Source organism: Macaca nemestrina, chromosome 2 (assembly GCF_043159975.1).
Source record: "Macaca nemestrina isolate mMacNem1 chromosome 2, mMacNem.hap1, whole genome shotgun sequence".
Classification (NCBI taxonomy): domain Eukaryota; kingdom Metazoa; phylum Chordata; class Mammalia; order Primates; family Cercopithecidae; genus Macaca; species Macaca nemestrina.
In genome coordinates this window covers 93632691-93651456 of record NC_092126.1, presented here as the reverse complement: position 1 = coordinate 93651456, position 18766 = coordinate 93632691, and the positions used below count along the sequence as shown (strand labels likewise).

The following is an 18766-nucleotide window of genomic DNA, read 5'->3' as shown; positions in this document are numbered from 1 at the left end:
AGTAACAAGCAACAATTAATTCCCCCAGGGCAAGAGCCATGGAATAATCCCTGGTTTCTCCTTTGCTACCTGAAATGTAGCCAAATACAAGCTAAGAAACAGATTGACAGCTGATAAAAAGTGCTTTGAGTAAACTTACCCATATATTATGTGGAGAGCTATAGCTCATAGAATAAAAGCAAGCCACCTCTCTGCAGTGTCTCTTAAATTAAAGCCTTAGCTATGAGAAAGCCAAGTGTCTTAGCCCAGTGGAGGGCTGCTTTTTCCATATAGCAGCATGGAAGTTCAAGCTGAAGCCTCATACCAGCCTTGTTTTTGTGCTGTGCTCACATGGGTGATGTGATGTGTACAGTATCATGACAAACACACATTTCCTCGTATCTTTACCCTGCATTTTTCTATATAGTGGTTACATGGTGGGTATGTTTTTTGTTTGCTGTGTTCACTACTTCTTGTTGCTCCAAGGATCTTTTTTTTTTTTTTTTTTTTTTGCATATTATTGTTGTTAGAAAGTATTTTTCTTTTAATTATAGGAGTAGTTCATGCTCATTGTAAAGAACATGAAAAAAGTTCAAGAAAGAGCAAGGAAGGAAATGAAAGATAGTGTAATTTCGAAGAGCAACACTGAAAGCAAAGAAAGCCATTGCCAATATTTCTTTTACTAACAACTAGTGCAGCATACGAGGCATAGAATTCCTGCCCCTTTTTTCTTTATTTCCTGTGCTGAGGCCTGGTCTTCCCGTGGACCCCGGAGAATTAGCTGATGTTTACAAACATACAGGTACTCGTAGGTGTTAACAGATACTCTGATGCCTTAAAGAGTGTGGTTGTTAGGAACATTGGAGATATATAAGCATTTGAAAAGTTAGGCAAAACCATGTTTACACTTTATAAGGTGATCGTAAAGAGATTTTGAAAACTTTGCTACTTGTGGCACAATATTGCTGGCAGATTTGGGGGTTTTTTCACCCCAAATCCCCTGGTCCCTGATATTTCCCACACAATGAGAAGAGCATCCTCTTGGTTGGCCCCACTTTAAAATAGTCACAAAGTCTTGCTTTCTGCCTCTTTTCTCCTATTTCACATTCTCCTTTCCTCTCATCTTTCCCATTTAAAATTATTCAATTTATGCCCATTGTCTACAAGAAAATATTTTTGTGATCTAGTATCTTTCAGCTTTTCCTGTCTTACGTCATGTTATTCTCCCAGGCAAATATTACCCCACAAAAGTCACCCTGTGACCAGCAGTGTTAAACTACTTGTATTTCTCCACTAATTACAAGTAGTTCCTTGGACTCCCCCAGCGAAGCTCAGGAGTTTCTACATTATTGTCTTTTTATTGTTATTCCCACCACCTGGAATGCACTTTCACCCAACTTTTTATGGGAACCTTTGTATTCCCATCTTAAAAGCTTCAGGTAAGAGGCTTTTCTTCCTGGGTGGCTCCTCTGCCTCTGCTGCCCTCCCACCTGGAGACATAGAAATGCTTGCGTTGGCCAGGCGCGGTGGCTCAAGCCTGTAATCCCAGCACTTTGGGAGGCCGAGACGGGCGGATCACGAGGTCGGGAGATCAAGACCATCCTGGCTAACACGGTGAAACCCCGTCTCTACCAAAAAAATACAAAAAATTAGCCGGGCGCGGTGGCGGGCGCCTGTAGTCCCAGCTACTCGGGAGGCTGAGGCAGGAGAATGGCGTGAACCCGGGAGGCGGAGCTTGCAATGAGCTGAGATCCGGCCACTGCACTCCGCACTCCAGCCTGGGCGACAGAGCCAGACTCCGTCTCAAAAAAAAAAAAAAAAAAAAAAAAATGAAATGCTTGCCTTGATGAGTCCTGACAGCCTTGCTATATACTGTGTGCACTTGGTCTGCTCTTGTTAATTTAACAAAAGTTCTGGAAGGCAACATTCTAGTCTTTTTTGTTCACAGATACATGTCCCCATCACCCTCTACTGAGAGCATGTCACGTATTAGGTGCTCAATGACTGTTAATACAATGAACGCATGGATGTCTATTGGGTACCTAGTGCTAGGGAGCCGGTGCTAAATAAGGTGGATGCTGTCTGACTTATGTTGCTTTTAGAGTAATAGAAGACCAGGAGAAATAAAAAGTATAACAAACTCAAGGAGGCAGGACTGTACCATGATATCAAAAATAATGTATTAGGGGGCACATATAGGTTAGAGAAGGTTGGCATTCGCTGGGCAAATGAGAGAAGAGTACCCAAGCAGAGGGAACAGATGTGTGAAAGACTGAAGTGAGAGAGAACTTGAGGAAAAAAAAAATTTAGTCAGGCTAAAAATTGTAGTGTTAAGGTGAAGGTGAGTGAAAGATAAGGCTGGGGAAGAAACAGGGCCCAGTTCAGTTCAGGAAGGCCTTATATGCCATGCTAGCGGGGTCACAGAGAGCCATGAAGGAGTTTTCATGGGGAAGGGGTGATGTACTCAGATTTGAGGTTTGGAAAAATCACTTTGACAGAGGTATGGAGATGATATTAGAGAGTTCAGTTATGGAGGTCAGGAGTTCAGATAGGAGGCCGCTTCTGTGGTCAGTTCTCCACTTGATGGTAAACTCAAGGGAGAGGATAATCATTTTTTTCAGTGTTGTAACTTAAGGGCTTAGATCACTGTCTGAATGAATGCAACGTTTCTTTTATAAATGAAGAACTTATAACAATTATCATATCTCAAAAAAGTAAGAATTTAAAAGCTACTTCACTTGGGAAGTTCTATCCCTTTACAACCCATCTAGTCATTGGATCAATGTTACCACCTCTAGTTAGGCTAGTTACACAAAGGAGGTGTTAGCAGCACCCTACTCTGACCTCATCTACCAAGAGATATTTAAGTTGATTTATGTTATCCACTTTGCCTATATTATAATTGATCATTTTAATTATATATATTTTTGGTCTTTTTCATTAAGTTGTCGTTCTCTTGATGAAGATCATGTGCTTTTCTATTTTGTGTAACGTACCTAGGAGTAACCGATTATATCCTGTTTCCTTGAGTTTGTTCAAAGATAGGTAAAAGAGTTGAAGGAGATATGAATGAAGGAAAGAATAAATGATAAGTCATCTGAAAGGTTACTTCTGATTTTCCTATATTCGTACCAGAATTTAACCCTTAAACGGGTATAGTTCATCAACTAAAGCCATTTTATTAAGCCTTGTGTCAGCAGATTATGAATACCTGTATTATCTATAACACTGATTAGTGACCATAGCTCTCATTTTTCTTTTGAGTCAATGAAAAGAGCAAAAGAATTTTCAAAAAATTTGAAAGAATTTCATGAAATTGCATCATAATGAACTAAATCAAAATGTAATATGGTAAACTAATACAGCAATGAAAATATTCTAATTTTTATTTTAATAGTTGATGTCTCCCTTATCCTTGATTTACAATGCAATGACACTTTTCAAAGCATTTTGAGTGTGTGGGATAACATATTATAAATTTGCAAACTCAAAAGAGGCAAAAAAGGGATAACTTCTGATTCAGATTATATGTCAAGTTTAGTTGTATTTAGAGTAAATAAGAAACATAAATTAATTGTTTGTAGGTTGCAGAGTGATATGGATTATTTGTGCTGACACTTAAATATCATCACTGCTTTTCTAAAGCTTTCTGTTTTTTATGATCCATAAAGAAACATTAACTTATGTGACTAGATTAATCACTGATTCAACAAAAAACTTCATGTTTATAAATTTTTATATATCTAAGTTTATAACTTGAGTAACAAGCTGATTTATCCATTATGATCCTGAATTTAAACTTTTATTGCTAATTATTATCATTATTATGATTGCTTTAAAACAATAGCAACTAGCAGTTTTTAGAAGAATAAGAGGGACTATGATTTTTTTTGGATTTTTCATGGATTGGCACAGAGTTCTGTGTGGGGTCAACGATTTGTCATTTTAAAGTAAAAATGCACTGAGGGGAAAAATGTTAATAAATTGTTAGGTTGGTGTCTGGTCCAAAATTATTTCTAGGGGGTTTTCTTCTTAAGTACATCTTTAAAGCTGCACCCAAAGATTTGACTCAGATGTCAAGAATAATGATCTTCATTATAATAGTAGACCTTGATGAGAGTTCTGGCTTAAAAGAAAAAAGAAAGAAAGAAAGAAAGAAAAGAGAGAGAGAAAAAAATGCACTGTGGTACTTTACATATACAGACATGTAGCACCATCTACTGGATTAGAGTAAACGAATAAAATCCGTAAAGTGTGTTTTTTTCCACTAGTAAAAATGTGGACCTCTGAATATCAAAGCTTCTTAGAGTATTCGTTTAGCCAATTCCTTTGATTTTTAGGACTATTTTACTTGTATGTGAAAATACTTTGATATAAAGAGCCTTCTTTTCTTCTTTGTCTTGGGTTGTAGGAAATAGTCACAGAAAATTGTTAGCTTTTATTTCAAGTTACTCATCTACAGAAATTAATTACACACACACACACATACACACGCACACATACCCCTGTATCCAGGTTAATTACATAATAATAGACATACACATCCTTAAAAATATTAAGTAAATTACATAATTTTTTTTACAAGGCAATGGTTATCATGGGCAAAAACAAATTGTGAATGTGTATTTCCCAGAAAAAGATATTGAAAATCTGTAATTAGAGAGGTCTTTACTGTACCTCTGCATTAGAAATTTTTTTAAATGTAGTTATGTCTCTCTGTTATTAGGATAAATAAATCCATAAGAATGATCCATTCATTAATTCATTATTAATTCAGTGAGTATTAATGAAGAGATTACTATGTGCCAGGAACAATGATTAAAACACTGAAAAAAGTAACAATGATTTCAGAAATATTGCATAATATTTGGCTGTGAGTTTAATGTCCCTTTGTAAAGACTTACATCCATCTCTTTCATTAACAGTGCCCAACAGAACAGCCAACAATCTGATACAGCCTTGTGAAGTGGACATGTTTAAAGATTTTTATACTTACTGGTCAAGATAATCATCACTAAAAAAGCACTTTGTATAGATAAGGAAATTATGAAATAGGACAATTACAGGACCCCTCTGACATTTTCCCTGTGTGCCTTATTTCATTACCCAAGTCATTATCTATTTCATTATCCATTGTTATAAAATGCATTTCCTCAGGAGGTAGTGAGTACCTAATCAGTGGAAGTGTAAAAGCACTGCATGTTGCTGATGTACATTTTGTAGTAGGGGCAATCTTGGAGGTTTCTTCTAATTCTGGGGTTATAGGAATGCTGTGAATCTGGTCATGTGCAACTATATTAAGAATTAATTACATAAAAGAAGATCTCAACAAACAGAGACATTTACATATTTCTGGGTAGGAAGACAATATGATAAAATTTCAGTTCTTCAATTATTCTGCATATTCAAGAAAATTTCAGTGAAAATGCCTAGGACTCTTAAAAAAAACTTGACAAGTCAATTCCAAAGTTTGTTTGGAGGTGTAAGTGTGTGATACTAGACAGAATAATTGTGACGGTGGTAATAATATGTTTTGCACTACCATACTAAAAAGCTATGCTACTCAAAATAGTGTGGCACTTTTGTAAAGATAAATAAATCAATGAAACACTAGACATCCAGAAGCATATCTTTCCATGTATGAGAATTTAATATAAAAAGGATGCATTTCAAATCAAAGGAGAGAGATAAACTATTCAATAAATCGTCTATTGCTATTTGTTTTGAAAAAAGAGTTATGAATCTGCTTCCTCTCACACACAAACATACGTTTCATGTGCATTACAAATTTTGCTGTAGAATATGTAATTACATAAATATGAGAAGAAATTATTGGAGACTTTTAAAATAATCTGGGAAAGGCCTTCCTCAGTGTAGCACAAAAAATAAAAATCACCAAAGACTGACAGATGTAACTACATACAAATCTAAAACTCTTGTCATTCTCTTGTCATGCCTATTCTTTCTACGGATTTTTATTGAGCACTGTTATGTTCCAGGCATTACTCTAGATTCTGAATATAGGGTGAACAAAATGCACATGCTTCTTGCCACTAAGCTTAAGCAATTTTTTTTAAATGCATATGGTTCCTATTGTCATGCATCTTGTAGTCTAGGGGAAAATATAGAAAATAAGCAAATAGAACTGTAATTATTAATTGTGGTAAGTTGTTTGAAGGTAATTACTAAATGTGGAAAGGTTGCCAGGAGAGAACATAACTAGAAAAAACTGTATCAAATTAAATGGGCAGTTTAAATTTATATATAAACTGAAGAATATGGGGCCCTGGTGAATAATAAGGAACTAGCCATTAGGGAAGGAAAATGTTGTGGGAAGAGAGACGAGCATATCTGAAGACACTCCTTTTGTTTGTTTGTTTGTTTGTTTGTTTTGAAACAGGGTCTCACTCTGTTGCCCAGGCTAGAGTGCAGTGGTGTGATCTCACTGCTACCTCTGCCTCCCGGGCTCAAGCAATCCTCCCACTTCAACCTCCCGAGTAGCTGGAACTATAGGCATATGCCACCATGCCTGGCTATTTGTTTTATTTTTAGTAGAGACAGAGTTTTGCCATGTTGCCCAGGGTGGTCTTAAACTTCTGGCTTCAAGTGATCTGCCCACCCCAGCCTTCCAAAGTGTTGGGATTACAGGCATGGATCACCATGCCCGGTCAGTTTTTTGAGGCTCTGGAGAAACAATTTTGGAAAGTCGGTGTGGCTGAAACGTAGTTAGTGAAGGAAGAGTTGGCAAGAGATGGGATGAGAAAAATAGGCAGAGGTCAGATCACATAGGACTTTGCAGACCAGTTAAGGAGTTTGGATTTAATTCTAACTAAACTAGGAGTCCATTGAAGAGTTTTAACCTGGGAAAAATTTGATTTAACAAAAGACAACCCTTAAAATGGCACAATTACTTTGGAAAAAGGTCTGGTGTGTTTTTATAAAACTAATCATGCATTTATCTTTTTAATAACAATTTTATTTAAGAAACAGGGTCTTGGTACGTTGCCCAGCTGGTCTCAAACTCCTGAGCTGAAGCAATCCTCCTGCATCAGCCTCCTGAGTAGCTAGGATTATAGGTGTGTGCCCCATGCTGGCCCAAACACCTATCTTTCATCAGCAATTGCACTTCTTGGAATTTATTCAAGAGAAATAAAAGCATACGTCCACGAAAACACTTGTGCTGGAAGTACAGGTTAATAATTCTGAAACTACTTTAAATGTATACTGGGGCTGAAAAAAATAAGTACATGAATAATGGATTGTAGGAGCAAGATTTCTCAGGACCAGCAGGGAAGTTATAAATAGGTAAAAAGGGAAGGCTAGTACAAGTTTTATGGTACTGGGTGAGAGTCAGAGATAGCAATATGTGCTAGTGTTTAGCTTATGCATACAGAGGCAAAAACAATGATAGATATGTATGAATTCATGGGTTAATAATGTACATACGTATATTATTTAGCTCTGACTCTGAGGGGACCTGAAAGCAATGACACCACCACAAAAACAAACATACCCAGATTCTAGATATTGGTTTCTACACACCATTCTCCCATAAAAGGAACCAGGGCTCCTTGGAGAAATGGCTGATTCTTGAGTTGGGTTAGGAGAAATACAAGATGAACCTGAAAAGTCATGCAGTACCAGAAAGTAAGGAGGTGCTCAAAAACAAACCAAATGAAACAAAAACAAAAGGATGAAGGCATGTCAAAGACACACAGGGACCAGTGGCCAAGGCTGGAACAAATTGAGCCACAAAACGAATAACATTGTTTGGATTATAACCCCAAATATAAAATATACATTTGTCCATAGTAACATAAAAAGATTGAGCAAATAAATAAAGAAGAAATAGTGTTATTTACAGAAAAATTTAAAATAATATATGTAGATTCTATTCTTTTAGGAGATAGAGCTTAATCTCCCTCTTTTGAGACCAGGCTGAACTTAGTAAATTGCTTCCAAGTAATTGGGTATGGATGGGAAAAAATAGTAACTTCACAGTGAAGAAACCTGGCAAACATTATCATAACAGAATGACTGAAGGTAAAATCACAAGTGATGTCATGGAGACATCATATACCTCTGATCTCATGTGATGAGGACACTTCACCTCTGTGGTTTTCTTTCCAAAAACCCCTAACTCCAGCCTAACCATGTGACAACCATCAGACAAAATCAAACTGAGGGATATTTTACACAATATTGGATGAGTCAGTGCTCCTGAATACTGTCAAGGTAATGAAAAAGAAAAAAATTGAGAACTTATTACAGACACGAGGGAGATTAACGAGATAAAACAATAAAATGCAGTGTGATATGCTGGATTGGATTCAGGAGCAGAAAATGAACATTAATGGAAGAACTAGAAAGTCTGGGTTGGGCGCAGTGGCTCACATCTGTAATCCCAGCACTTTGGGACGCTGAGGCGGGCAGATCACAAGGTCAGGAGTTCGAGACAAGCCTCATCTCTACTAAAAATGCAAAAATTAGCCAGGTGTGGTGGCGGGCGCCTGTAATCCCAGCTATTCTGGAAGCTGAGGCAGGAGAATCACTTGAACCTAGGAGGCAGAAGTTGCAGTGAGCCGAGATCATGCCACTTCACTCCAGCCTGAGTGACAGAGTGAGACTCCATCTAAAATAAAACAAAACAAAAATTCAAGTGTAGCTAGTAATGTAGCACAGCTGGCTTCTTCATTTTGACAAATGTACCATGATAATGTGAAATAATAGCATTGGGGAAACTAAAACTTGGTGAGGGGTATCTGGAAACTCTGTTTACTATCTTTGTAAATTTTATGTAAATCCAAAACTATTCTAAAATAAAAAGCGTGTTAAAAAGACTGGTACAAGGATGTTTATAATAGCTTTATTCATAGTTGTCCAAACCTGGAAACAATACAGCAATAAAAAGAAGCACAAACTATTGCTATGTACCACAATTATGGATAAATATCAAAAACATTATGCAGAGTGAAAAGAAGTGTGTTATTTCAAAAAGTACAAACTGTCCTTGTATGAGTCTGGGTCCAGTGAGGAGAAAGAAACCACATAGTAACTTAATAGAGAAAGTTTAATATAAAAATTGTTCATTATAACAGAGAATAAGAGTCACAATGATTGACTATTAAGATGTAAAGAACTCTAAGGAATATAAAAATAGCAGCTATAAGGAGCAGCCAGTATCCCTAAAGCTGAAATACAGTACCCAAGGAAGAGACCTTCCCTCCCCCACCGCAGCGTTCAGAGAATGGCCGAGTTGTTTTGGTGCAGTGGAACTGACTGAAAATCTATTATTTATGATGCTAGGAAATCTGTTAATTGGAAGATGTCTCACCAGAGGCACTCTGCTACGGAACTGCCCAAGTGAAGAGTTCAGAGTGGGGTGGGGTGCTAAGGAAAGCTTCTGGATGCTGCTACCTGCTACACTTTGCAGGAGCTGGGAACTGGAGAAGTCACAAGCACTGCAGGAGCCTAATGCTGGAGAAAATGCCTGTGATGCAGGGGCTGGACATTGGAGAAGCTGTGTGCAACACAGGAGCCAGGGGCTGGAGAAGCTGTGTGTGCTACGGGAGCCTGCCAGGTGAGCTCATGGAAACCAGAAAGAAAAACAAAGGAAAAAAAAAAAAAAAAAAAAAAACCAAACTATTTTCCTTCTGCAAAGTATCTCCTGTACCCTCTGTTGATAAAGCTTAATTTTATGCCAACAGCCAAAAGAGAACTCTGTAAAGAGCCCATACAGTTTTAACAGAACAGGCAAAATGGGTGAATTTGGAGCTGAAAGGCAATAAATTATTAACTGGTACAATATGGTACCTTTCTGTTTATTTGGAATTTTAAAAGAAAGAAAACTTACAATAGAAAAATAAAAACCTGGAAAAATAGTTGTCTCTGGGGATTTGGGGAGGTGAGAGCAGGGACTGACTAGAAAGAGGCATGAGGGAATGTTTTATGGTAGTGGTAATATTCTATATCTTGAGAGAAGTTTAGGTTAACCAAGTCATGCATTTGTCAAAATGCGAGATTTTTGTATTTCTTTGTGTGTAAATTTCACTGTAGAAGAAAAATGTAAACAAAAGTAAACATATGCATGGTAAAGTATTTAAGAAGGAGGTATATTAATTCTTACAATTTATTTTGAAATGCATGAAGAAATAATATGGATTGATGGATGAATAGAGAGATAAACGTATGATAACACAAGAAGAGGCAAATATTAATGGCAGGATCTAGGTACCAACTAGATCTAGAGGTCATTGGTGCTCATGGTAAAATTATTTCAGCCTTTTTTATGTTAAAAACATTTTGGAATTTGATGTCAGAAAGAAAAGATTACCTTAATTGCTGAGGGGAGGATGGATTTTAGGAGAACAAGAGCAGAAGTGGGCAGATTGATGGGGAGACAATTTTGGTAATGTAATGACAGGTGATGAAAGCCTAAATTAGAGTAGTGGTAGTGGAGATGGAGAGCAGTAGGATCAGTACAGCTTTGGGGGCTGAAAGTGAGATGTAATAGTGATGGTTTGAAGATGGGAGGTGAGGAAAAGGAAGGAATCAGTAATCACAGTCAGGATTTGATTTTATACAGTTCAGTAGATGGTGGTGTGTTGGCTGTATAGAGAAGACAGAGAAACAGGTTTGAAATATGTGCAGTTAAAATCAAGAATTCTATCTTAGACCTGTGAATCGGGTTTAAGATATCTATAAGACATCTTGACGGAATTGTCTAGTAAGCAGCTGGATGTACGTTTGGAGAACAGAAGAGAGATCTGGGCTAGAGAAATGTTAAGAGTAAAATCAAGAAAATATCAGCAGTTTTGGACTGAGTTGGGTCCCTCCCCTGCCCAAATTCATATGTTGAAGCCACTCCCAATTTGACTGTATTTGGAAACAGGGCCTTTACCGAGGGAACTAAGGTTTAAAGAGGTCATGACTGCGGAACCCTCATCCAACAGGACTGGTGGTATCCTTATAAGAAGAGAAAGAGACACCAGCAATGCATGTGCACAGAGAAAAGACCATGTGAGGACACGGCCATCTGCAAGCCAAGGAGAGAGGCCTCACCAGAAACCATCCCTTGCTCTTGAATTGCTAGCCCCCAGAACTGTGAGAAAATAAATTTCTGTTAAGCCACCTAGTGTATGATATTTTATTATGGCACTCCTAACAAACTAATACACCTATCATGGCATTTAAAGACATGAAAATGGATATCATCACCTAGGAAGCAAGTGTAAGAAGAGTAGAGGGATCAGCTTTGAGTCTTGAGGAATACCAATGTTGAGTGGCCAAATGAGCCAAGATAAAGCAGCAAAGGAGATTAATAAAGTTAATGGGAAACTGAGAGGAAAAAAAAGTTATAAAAGCCAAAAGAGCAAAATGTTTTAACAGGGAAGGAACAGCTGAGTTTAATGCTGCTGCTAGATTGGGTAAGTTGATGATGAAAGAGTTCGGATAGGAACTCTTTCCGAATAGGAAAGCATGCTGATGGCAACAAGGGTAGTTTCTGAGCCATGCATGGCAAAATACACTAAAAACAAAGTCAAACAGAAGCCTCCAAAAACAGACTGGGAGAAAACTATTTACACACACACACACCCCCCACACCACACAGAAAGAGAGAGAGAGAAAGAGAGAGAGAGAGAGAGAATACTATCCGTAACACAGAAAGCACTGCTATAATTCAATAAGATCACTGAATAGGGAAAAACTGGGCAAAGAATATGATAAAGAAATTCTTAGAAGAAATTTGATGCTTGGTCTCACTTATTAGGGAAATGTCCATTAACTACGAGATACCGCATTTTGTTATTTATATTGTAAAATATTTAATATTTTGTAATATCCAGGTATGCAAAGATACTCTCATATTTTTGGAGAATATGTAAAGCCTTTTTGAAGAATAATTTAGTGTTACCCATCAAAATAATATTGCTTATATCTGTTTTCCATTAATTTTACTTCTAAGAATTTTTCCTGCAGAGACATTTACATAGGTATGCAAGATTATATCTTATTTCACCAAATCTAACTTCATTGATTAAAAAGATGCATCTCAATTTCAGAGATATTAAAATGTGAAAATAAGTATAACCAGAATTGATGAAATGCAGTATTATCAAGATGTGCATTGCAGCATTGTTTAAAAGTTATAATGGATAATGCTGAATTTTAAGTTTCTATAAAAAGACTAAGGTAGATTCAAATGTACTGACATGGAAACATGGCCACTATTGTTAAGTGAAAAGAATGGATTTGCGGAAGAATGTTTACTATATGATTATATTTATGTAGGACAAAATTGACATATGTAAATATTTAAAGCTTCATTTAAAAATGCTGGTTAGGTAAACACTAAACAGTGGTACTCTCTTACAAGGAGGATTGGCATGGAGGTGAAATATATCTTTTTCTTTTACTTCATAAATAGAAGTATTTTTTTCTATCTTTTTAAACAAAGATAACATTATTTTTGCAGAACAAATAAACTTTATGTTTTAGCCTTAGCAACTTGATCTGGTAAATTTAAGGGAATAAGATAGTAAAACACCTTCTTTAGCATGTTGGAAATAAATTGAGCATTTCAGCAACAAAGCTTATAAAACTATGGGTTTTATTTCCAAAGCTAGATCTGGATGAATACAAATAGAGTTATGGTCTAGAACTTGTAGAATTCGAGTGAGAACTAGGTGATATGAGATGTCGTGATGATGAGGTAGAGAAGCAGGGATACCATTTTAAGGCAGAATTGTAGAATTTGGAGAAAGCATGGGCATTTCATCTAGAAGTAAATATCACATAATTGTTATCCTCAAATTCAGGAAATGGAATCTTTGAGAAATGAGACATGGGACTCTCAGAGCTTCAGTTGCTAGACTTCTTATGCCCATATGGTGTAAACGCATGGAACTTACCTATGTAACTGTTTCTGCAGGACATATTCCTAGAAGTAAAATTAATGGAAAGATGAAAAAGACTCCACAGTCATGCATTTGGCAGCTACAGCTGACACTGAGAGGGGTGCTTCAACTCATTGGCACAGGTCAAGGCAGCTCAGTATTCATATTAAAAACTGGGATGGTAAACTAGGTAATTTTAAGATACATGGGTGGTAATAATACCAATTATTTTATTTTATTTTTATTTTTTGCTTTATTAAAATGTAATTAAATGTGACTGGTTTCCTTAGCTCTTGTGAAGGTATTTTCATAGGTGCAGAGTTGTTCAAATGATGTTTCTGTGAGGGCTGATTGCTGGAAGTCTTTTGTTCTGCCATTTTCCTCCCCACCTTTGACCCAACACCAATAATTTTAGGAAGCCGCATTGCCACAACAAATCTCAAGTATAAATAACTATGTACCATCTTAACATAAGCTGAATACTAACATTTTCATTAGTTGGAATGACTACACTATTATAAAATAAGCAATGATCATTTATAAAGGATTAAATATCATTATATCTAAAATTCCACTATTCCATACAGGTCAAAATTTCTTCTACAAGTTGAGCCTTTCTCCCCAGCCTTTAATCATTGTAGAAAGGGGGAATAAAATGCTTTGCTAATTCTAGTCTTTACAGGCACAAAGTCCACGAGATTAAGTTTATAGAAAACAATGTAGGCACAAAGAGACAAAGCTCCTACAGGAGGATTTCAGAACTATAGTAACAAATCGACTGTAAAAATACATTTTTAAGACAGTCAAAATATGAATCTGAAATGGTTATTAGATGATATTGAAGAATCGTTGTTTTTTTAAGATGTGATAATGATATTGTGCTTGTTAGATAACATTAACCACTCTTCTACCAATACATTCTCAAGTATTTAGGGATGTAATGTCATGATGTCTATGATTATCTTTTACTTGAGCAAAAGATACAGATGATGCTAATATGGCAAAATATGAATGCTAAATGAAGGTGATGCGTATATAGCAGTTATTTATACTTTGCTTTCTATTCCCATATACATTTAAAATATTTATAATAAAAGTTTAATAATGTCTAGGTAAAATAAAATTCGAAAGAGCAAAAAAAGGTTACAGGTGGCTATTGGATACGTAAAATTAATTCATGCACAACATCCCTTCTTTGCCTAAAGAAGCCTCAGTTTAATTTACCCAGAAAATGAAAGGATTAGATTAGTTGACTGTTTTGTCCTTTCCAGTTCTGAGATACTATACAAGACAGACTATAACTCAAATGCCTACCCATGCCAAGCAGGTAATTCAAATTAGTGAATTGGTAAAGTGCTTGTCGGTCTAAAGGGGGCGGCTCTCTAGCGGAACATTACCTTTTGATAATGGGGATTGTGTCACCTACCCTTTTTCTAAGCGGAGGAAATACAGAAATTTATGCGAAATTCCACACTTTAAATGTTAGCAAACGAAAATGCAAAGAAAAATGCAAGTATGGGAGTGGTGCCAGAGGGGTCACCATACCGCGCTACAAGTGTGCGGCCTCCCAGCGGACCGCGTCTGCGGTCAACCGCGACGGGGTGAGTAAGCGCGGTGAGGAAGGCTGGCCGACTGAAAGAGGCGACGATCACAACATCCCAGTGATGCCAGAGAGAGAGTTCTGTTTCCAAACACCAGTTCACCCCGGTCTACTTTCACCTACTGTAGTAGCTGATGAAATCTACACAACACAGCAAACACAACTTGAAATGAAACGTAGTTTATTATCTCTGTTGGCTTCCTTCTTCCCCCAGGCAATCGGAGGATCCTGTGGTTTACTTCCAGTCACCTGCCCGGTGGTCCTCCAGCCCGCTCCGGGGGCCACAGGTTTCACACGCTCCGGGAGCGATCCGAGAGCCGCCTTTTCGTGGAAAGTTATGCTGCCGCCTGGCAAGCTCGGGAACCTCGGGAGGGGTAAGTTGCTGCTCTTCCCTCAGTGCTCAAGGTGGAAAAAAAAGGTTATTCGGCCTGGAGGCAGGGATTTCTCAACCGGAAGTTTCGCCTTTGGTCTGGAGCGCTTCCTGTTTGGTAACTAAGGACGCGGGAAGGTTGGTAAGGCTCCCGCCGCAATTACCGCGGCGCTGTGCAGGTGCCTGGGCTTGACGCGGGTGCTGTTCACCCGATGTACAAGAAGGCGGATCTTTGTTCTGTACCTTCTCTATCCGTTTGCAGTCATGAGTAGCGAATTCCTGGCTGAGCTGCACTGGGAGGATGGGTTCGCCATCCCGGTGGCGAACGAGGAGAACAAGCTATTGGAAGATCAGGTGAGATCAGTTGAAGAAGGCGGGAGGAAGCAGAGAGGGCCTGCTGGGGGGCGTTTTCTGGTTGGCAGTACTACCCCAGCCCTTTTATTTCTCTCCTTTCCTAATCCTGTGCTTCCTCTAAAACTCCTCCCACCATCGCCCTCCTCCCTTACCCTGTCTATTTCAGTAATTGTTAAGCATTTAAAAATGTTATTAAAACCATAATTGACATTTAGGGTTATAAAGCTCGAATTATTACTCCCTCATGCCCGTTCCTCTTATTTCATTCCTCCTGGCGGGAGAGGAAAGGCTGGTTCTGACGCCCGCTTTTTGCTTGCTCAAAAATTAAAGAGCTGCTTGGAAAAGAACTTCTGAGGTTTGCATAGCAACGGTTATTTGCGCACGTTTATAAATTAAACACTAGAAGGTTCATGTTTCTTTGTGAGTTTCCGTCTATAATGTTTAAAGCTGAAAGTGACTTGAGATGTTTTCAACAGGAACAGCCCAGTAAGAATGTGAAATGTGCAGTTTACAATTTTTCAAAGAGAAGATTGAGTTGTCACAGATTGACATAAGAAATTTTACCTTGTAAGGACGAACTTATACTCACTACAATTCATAGCAGTTGTTTAAAAAAAAAAATTGCAGGCCGGGCACAGTGGCTCACGCCTGTAATCCCAGCACGTTGGGAGGCTGAGGCGGAGGGTCCCTAAAAGCCAGAAGTAAACCAGCTTGAACAACAAAGCGAGACCCCCCACAAACCCCTCCCACCTCATCTCTACGAAAAAATAAAAATAAAAAAATAAAAAGTTGCAGCCGGGTCAGCAAATTTTGAAAAACTGTGGTGGTGATTTGTGTAGAAGAAGGTCCAAGAATAACAGATGATGCTTACACAACTTTACAAAACGGAACAGAAAGTTTTCTCAGCTCTAAAAAAGGAAAATGAAAATCCCATGACTCTACCTTTTGAAAAGAATGGAAATACTTTTTAAAACGTTCTGACCTATTTACTCATGTGTAATTTAGAAGACTGCAATTTTTCCCCAAAGAAGGGCAATATTAAGAAATAGAAGAAATCTAGCACTGAGTACTGAGGAATTAATACTAAGTATCCAGCCCTGGGTTCAGATCCTACTTACCAACCCTAATCCTGCTTCTTTTTCTGTAAAGTGGAGATGGAGATAAACAAACTAATTACTTCGCGGGCTCTAGGAACATAATATGGGTTAAAGCTCCATCCAAATTTTAGGTTTTAGTATTATTGCTTATTGTGTCTCACAGAATTTTTATGTACATATTACCTATATTAGCTATTTTTAAAAATTACAGAGCCATATAGAGAGGAAAAAAGAGGACCACAATTGCATTATATAAATAAACTCTGACATTTAAAAAGCAACTCCTGTAAATTTAAGATATTCAAACAGAATAGAAGGGTATGAGATAAAAACATAAGGTATTCCCTCCCCAAAGTGTCCGCTGTACTGTAGAAATGACTATCGTGGCATTAAACACACATTTCAGACATCTTGGTATACAGATATACAGAAAGAAGAGAAAAATGAGGAGTATTATAATGGAATTCTGTTATATATATGCTGTTTTTAACACAATATTAATTTTAGTATTTGAGAGAAGAAAAAGCAGTTGTTGAATTTCAGGTAAATATTACTTGATCACAAGAGGTGCTGATTGCTAAAAAATTCCCCTAAGTTAAGAAAAACTACTTAAGAAAAAATAGTTTTTAAGAACTCTATATTTCAATTATAGATGACTGAATGTCTCTGATTTTAAAGAATAAGTTAGCACTCTTACACATTTTCCCATGTCCTCTTCCCCTATTAAAAATAATGGTTTTTATCATTTTTAATATTATCAAGTTTTATTTGCATTTGATTCAATGCCCTTAATTTATCACAAGTGTTTAGTGTTAGTTTTATACTTGATTTGCTCTAATGGTCCTTACTGCAGTCACTTTTATTCAGTTTATCTTTCTTGAACTTTTCTTTTGATTTGTCTTTTGGCTGGCTGGATTTTATCCTCAAATGATTGTTGCAAGAAGGGCCCGTAGTACTGTGATTTTAATTTCTTGCATACTAGATTGCCAGTCTACTTGCATTGCCTGCTTTGAGTTTATACATCTTAAATCAAAGTATCAGATCTTCAAGGTACTCTTCTATTCCTTCTGCCCCCTACTTCCCACCCACTTCCTTCTGGAGTATCCTATTTTACAATATGTACAGATTTCCCCACAGACCTGTTTTACAACTGTTACCTTAGAAATTCTCTTTATTCTTCTGCTGAGTTGAGGCTGTATTTCCTAGATCACATACCTTCATTTTTCTTGTATAGGCATACCTTCAAGATACTGTGAGTTCAGTTCCAGACCACTGCAATAAAGTGAACGTTGCAATAAAGCAAGTCACACAGTGCATGTAAAAGTTATGTTTACTTTTACTTCAGTCTATTAGGTGTTCAATAAAAAATACCTTAATTAAAAATACTTTATTGTTAAAAAATATACTAACAAGTATCTGAGCCTTCAAGGAGTTGTAACCATTTTGCTGGTGGAGAGTCTTGCTTTGATGTTGATGTTTGCTGACTGATCAAGGTGGTTGTTGAAGGTTCAAGTGGCTGTGCCAATTTTTTAAAATAAGAGAACAATGAAGTTTGCTGCATCAATGGATTCTTCCTTTCATGAAAGATTTTTCTGTAGCGTGCAATAATATTTGATAACATTGTATGCACAGTAAAACTTTCAAAGGTGGAGTCAATTCTCTCATACCCTGCTGCTGCTTTATCAAATAAGTTTATGTAATATTCTAAATCCTTGTAATTTCAACAGTGTTCACAGCATCTTCACTAGGAGTAGATTCTATCTCAAGGAACCACTTTCTTTGCTCATCCATAAGAAACAACTCCTCATCTTTTCAAGTTTGTTATTAAGATTGCAGCAATTCAGTCACATTTTCAGGCTCCCCTTTTAATTCTAGTTCTCTAGCTATTTCTACCTTATCTGCAGTTACTTTCTCCATTGAAGACTTGAACCTCTCAAAGTCATCCAGGAGGGCTGAAATATTCTTCTAAACTCCCATTAATACCGATATTTTGATCGTCTCTCATGAATCATGAATGTTCTTAATGGCACCTAGAATGATAAATCCTTTTCAGAAGGTTTCCAGTTTACCTTGCTCAGATCCATCATAGGAATCACTATCTATGGCAGCTATAGCCCAACAAAGTGTATTTCTGAAATAAGTCTTGAAAGTCAAAATTTCTTCTTGATCCATGGGCTGCAGAATGGATGTTGTGTTAACACGCATGAAAACATTAATCTCTTTGTACGTCTCCATCATAGCTCTCGGGTGACCAGGTGCATTGTCAATTAGCATTAATTTTTTTGTTTGTTTGAGAGGGAGCCTTACTCTGTTATTATCCAGGATGAGATACAGTGGTGTGATCTTGGCTCACTGCAACCTCTACCTCCTGGGTTCAAGCGATTCCCCTTCCTCAGCCTTCTGAGTAGCAGGAATTGCAGGCATGCGCCACCATGACTGGCTAAGTTTTGTATTTTTAGTAGAGATGGAG

The 18766-nt window shown here is 37.3% G+C and overlaps 1 protein-coding gene across 1 annotated transcript in view; it reads left to right on the top strand.

Annotated features, from left to right (window-relative positions):
• The first annotated feature begins 14911 nt into the window (after positions 1 to 14911).
• The window catches only part of LOC105480077 (coiled-coil domain 39 molecular ruler complex subunit), a 66249-nt gene continuing 62394 nt past the window's right edge, over positions 14912 to 18766 (top strand). Inside the window, exon 1 of the mRNA XM_011738515.2 lies at positions 14912 to 15199. Within this exon, the coding sequence (XP_011736817.2) occupies positions 15110 to 15199 (90 nt within the window). The 5' untranslated portion in view covers positions 14912 to 15109. The remainder of the gene's footprint in view (positions 15200 to 18766) is intronic.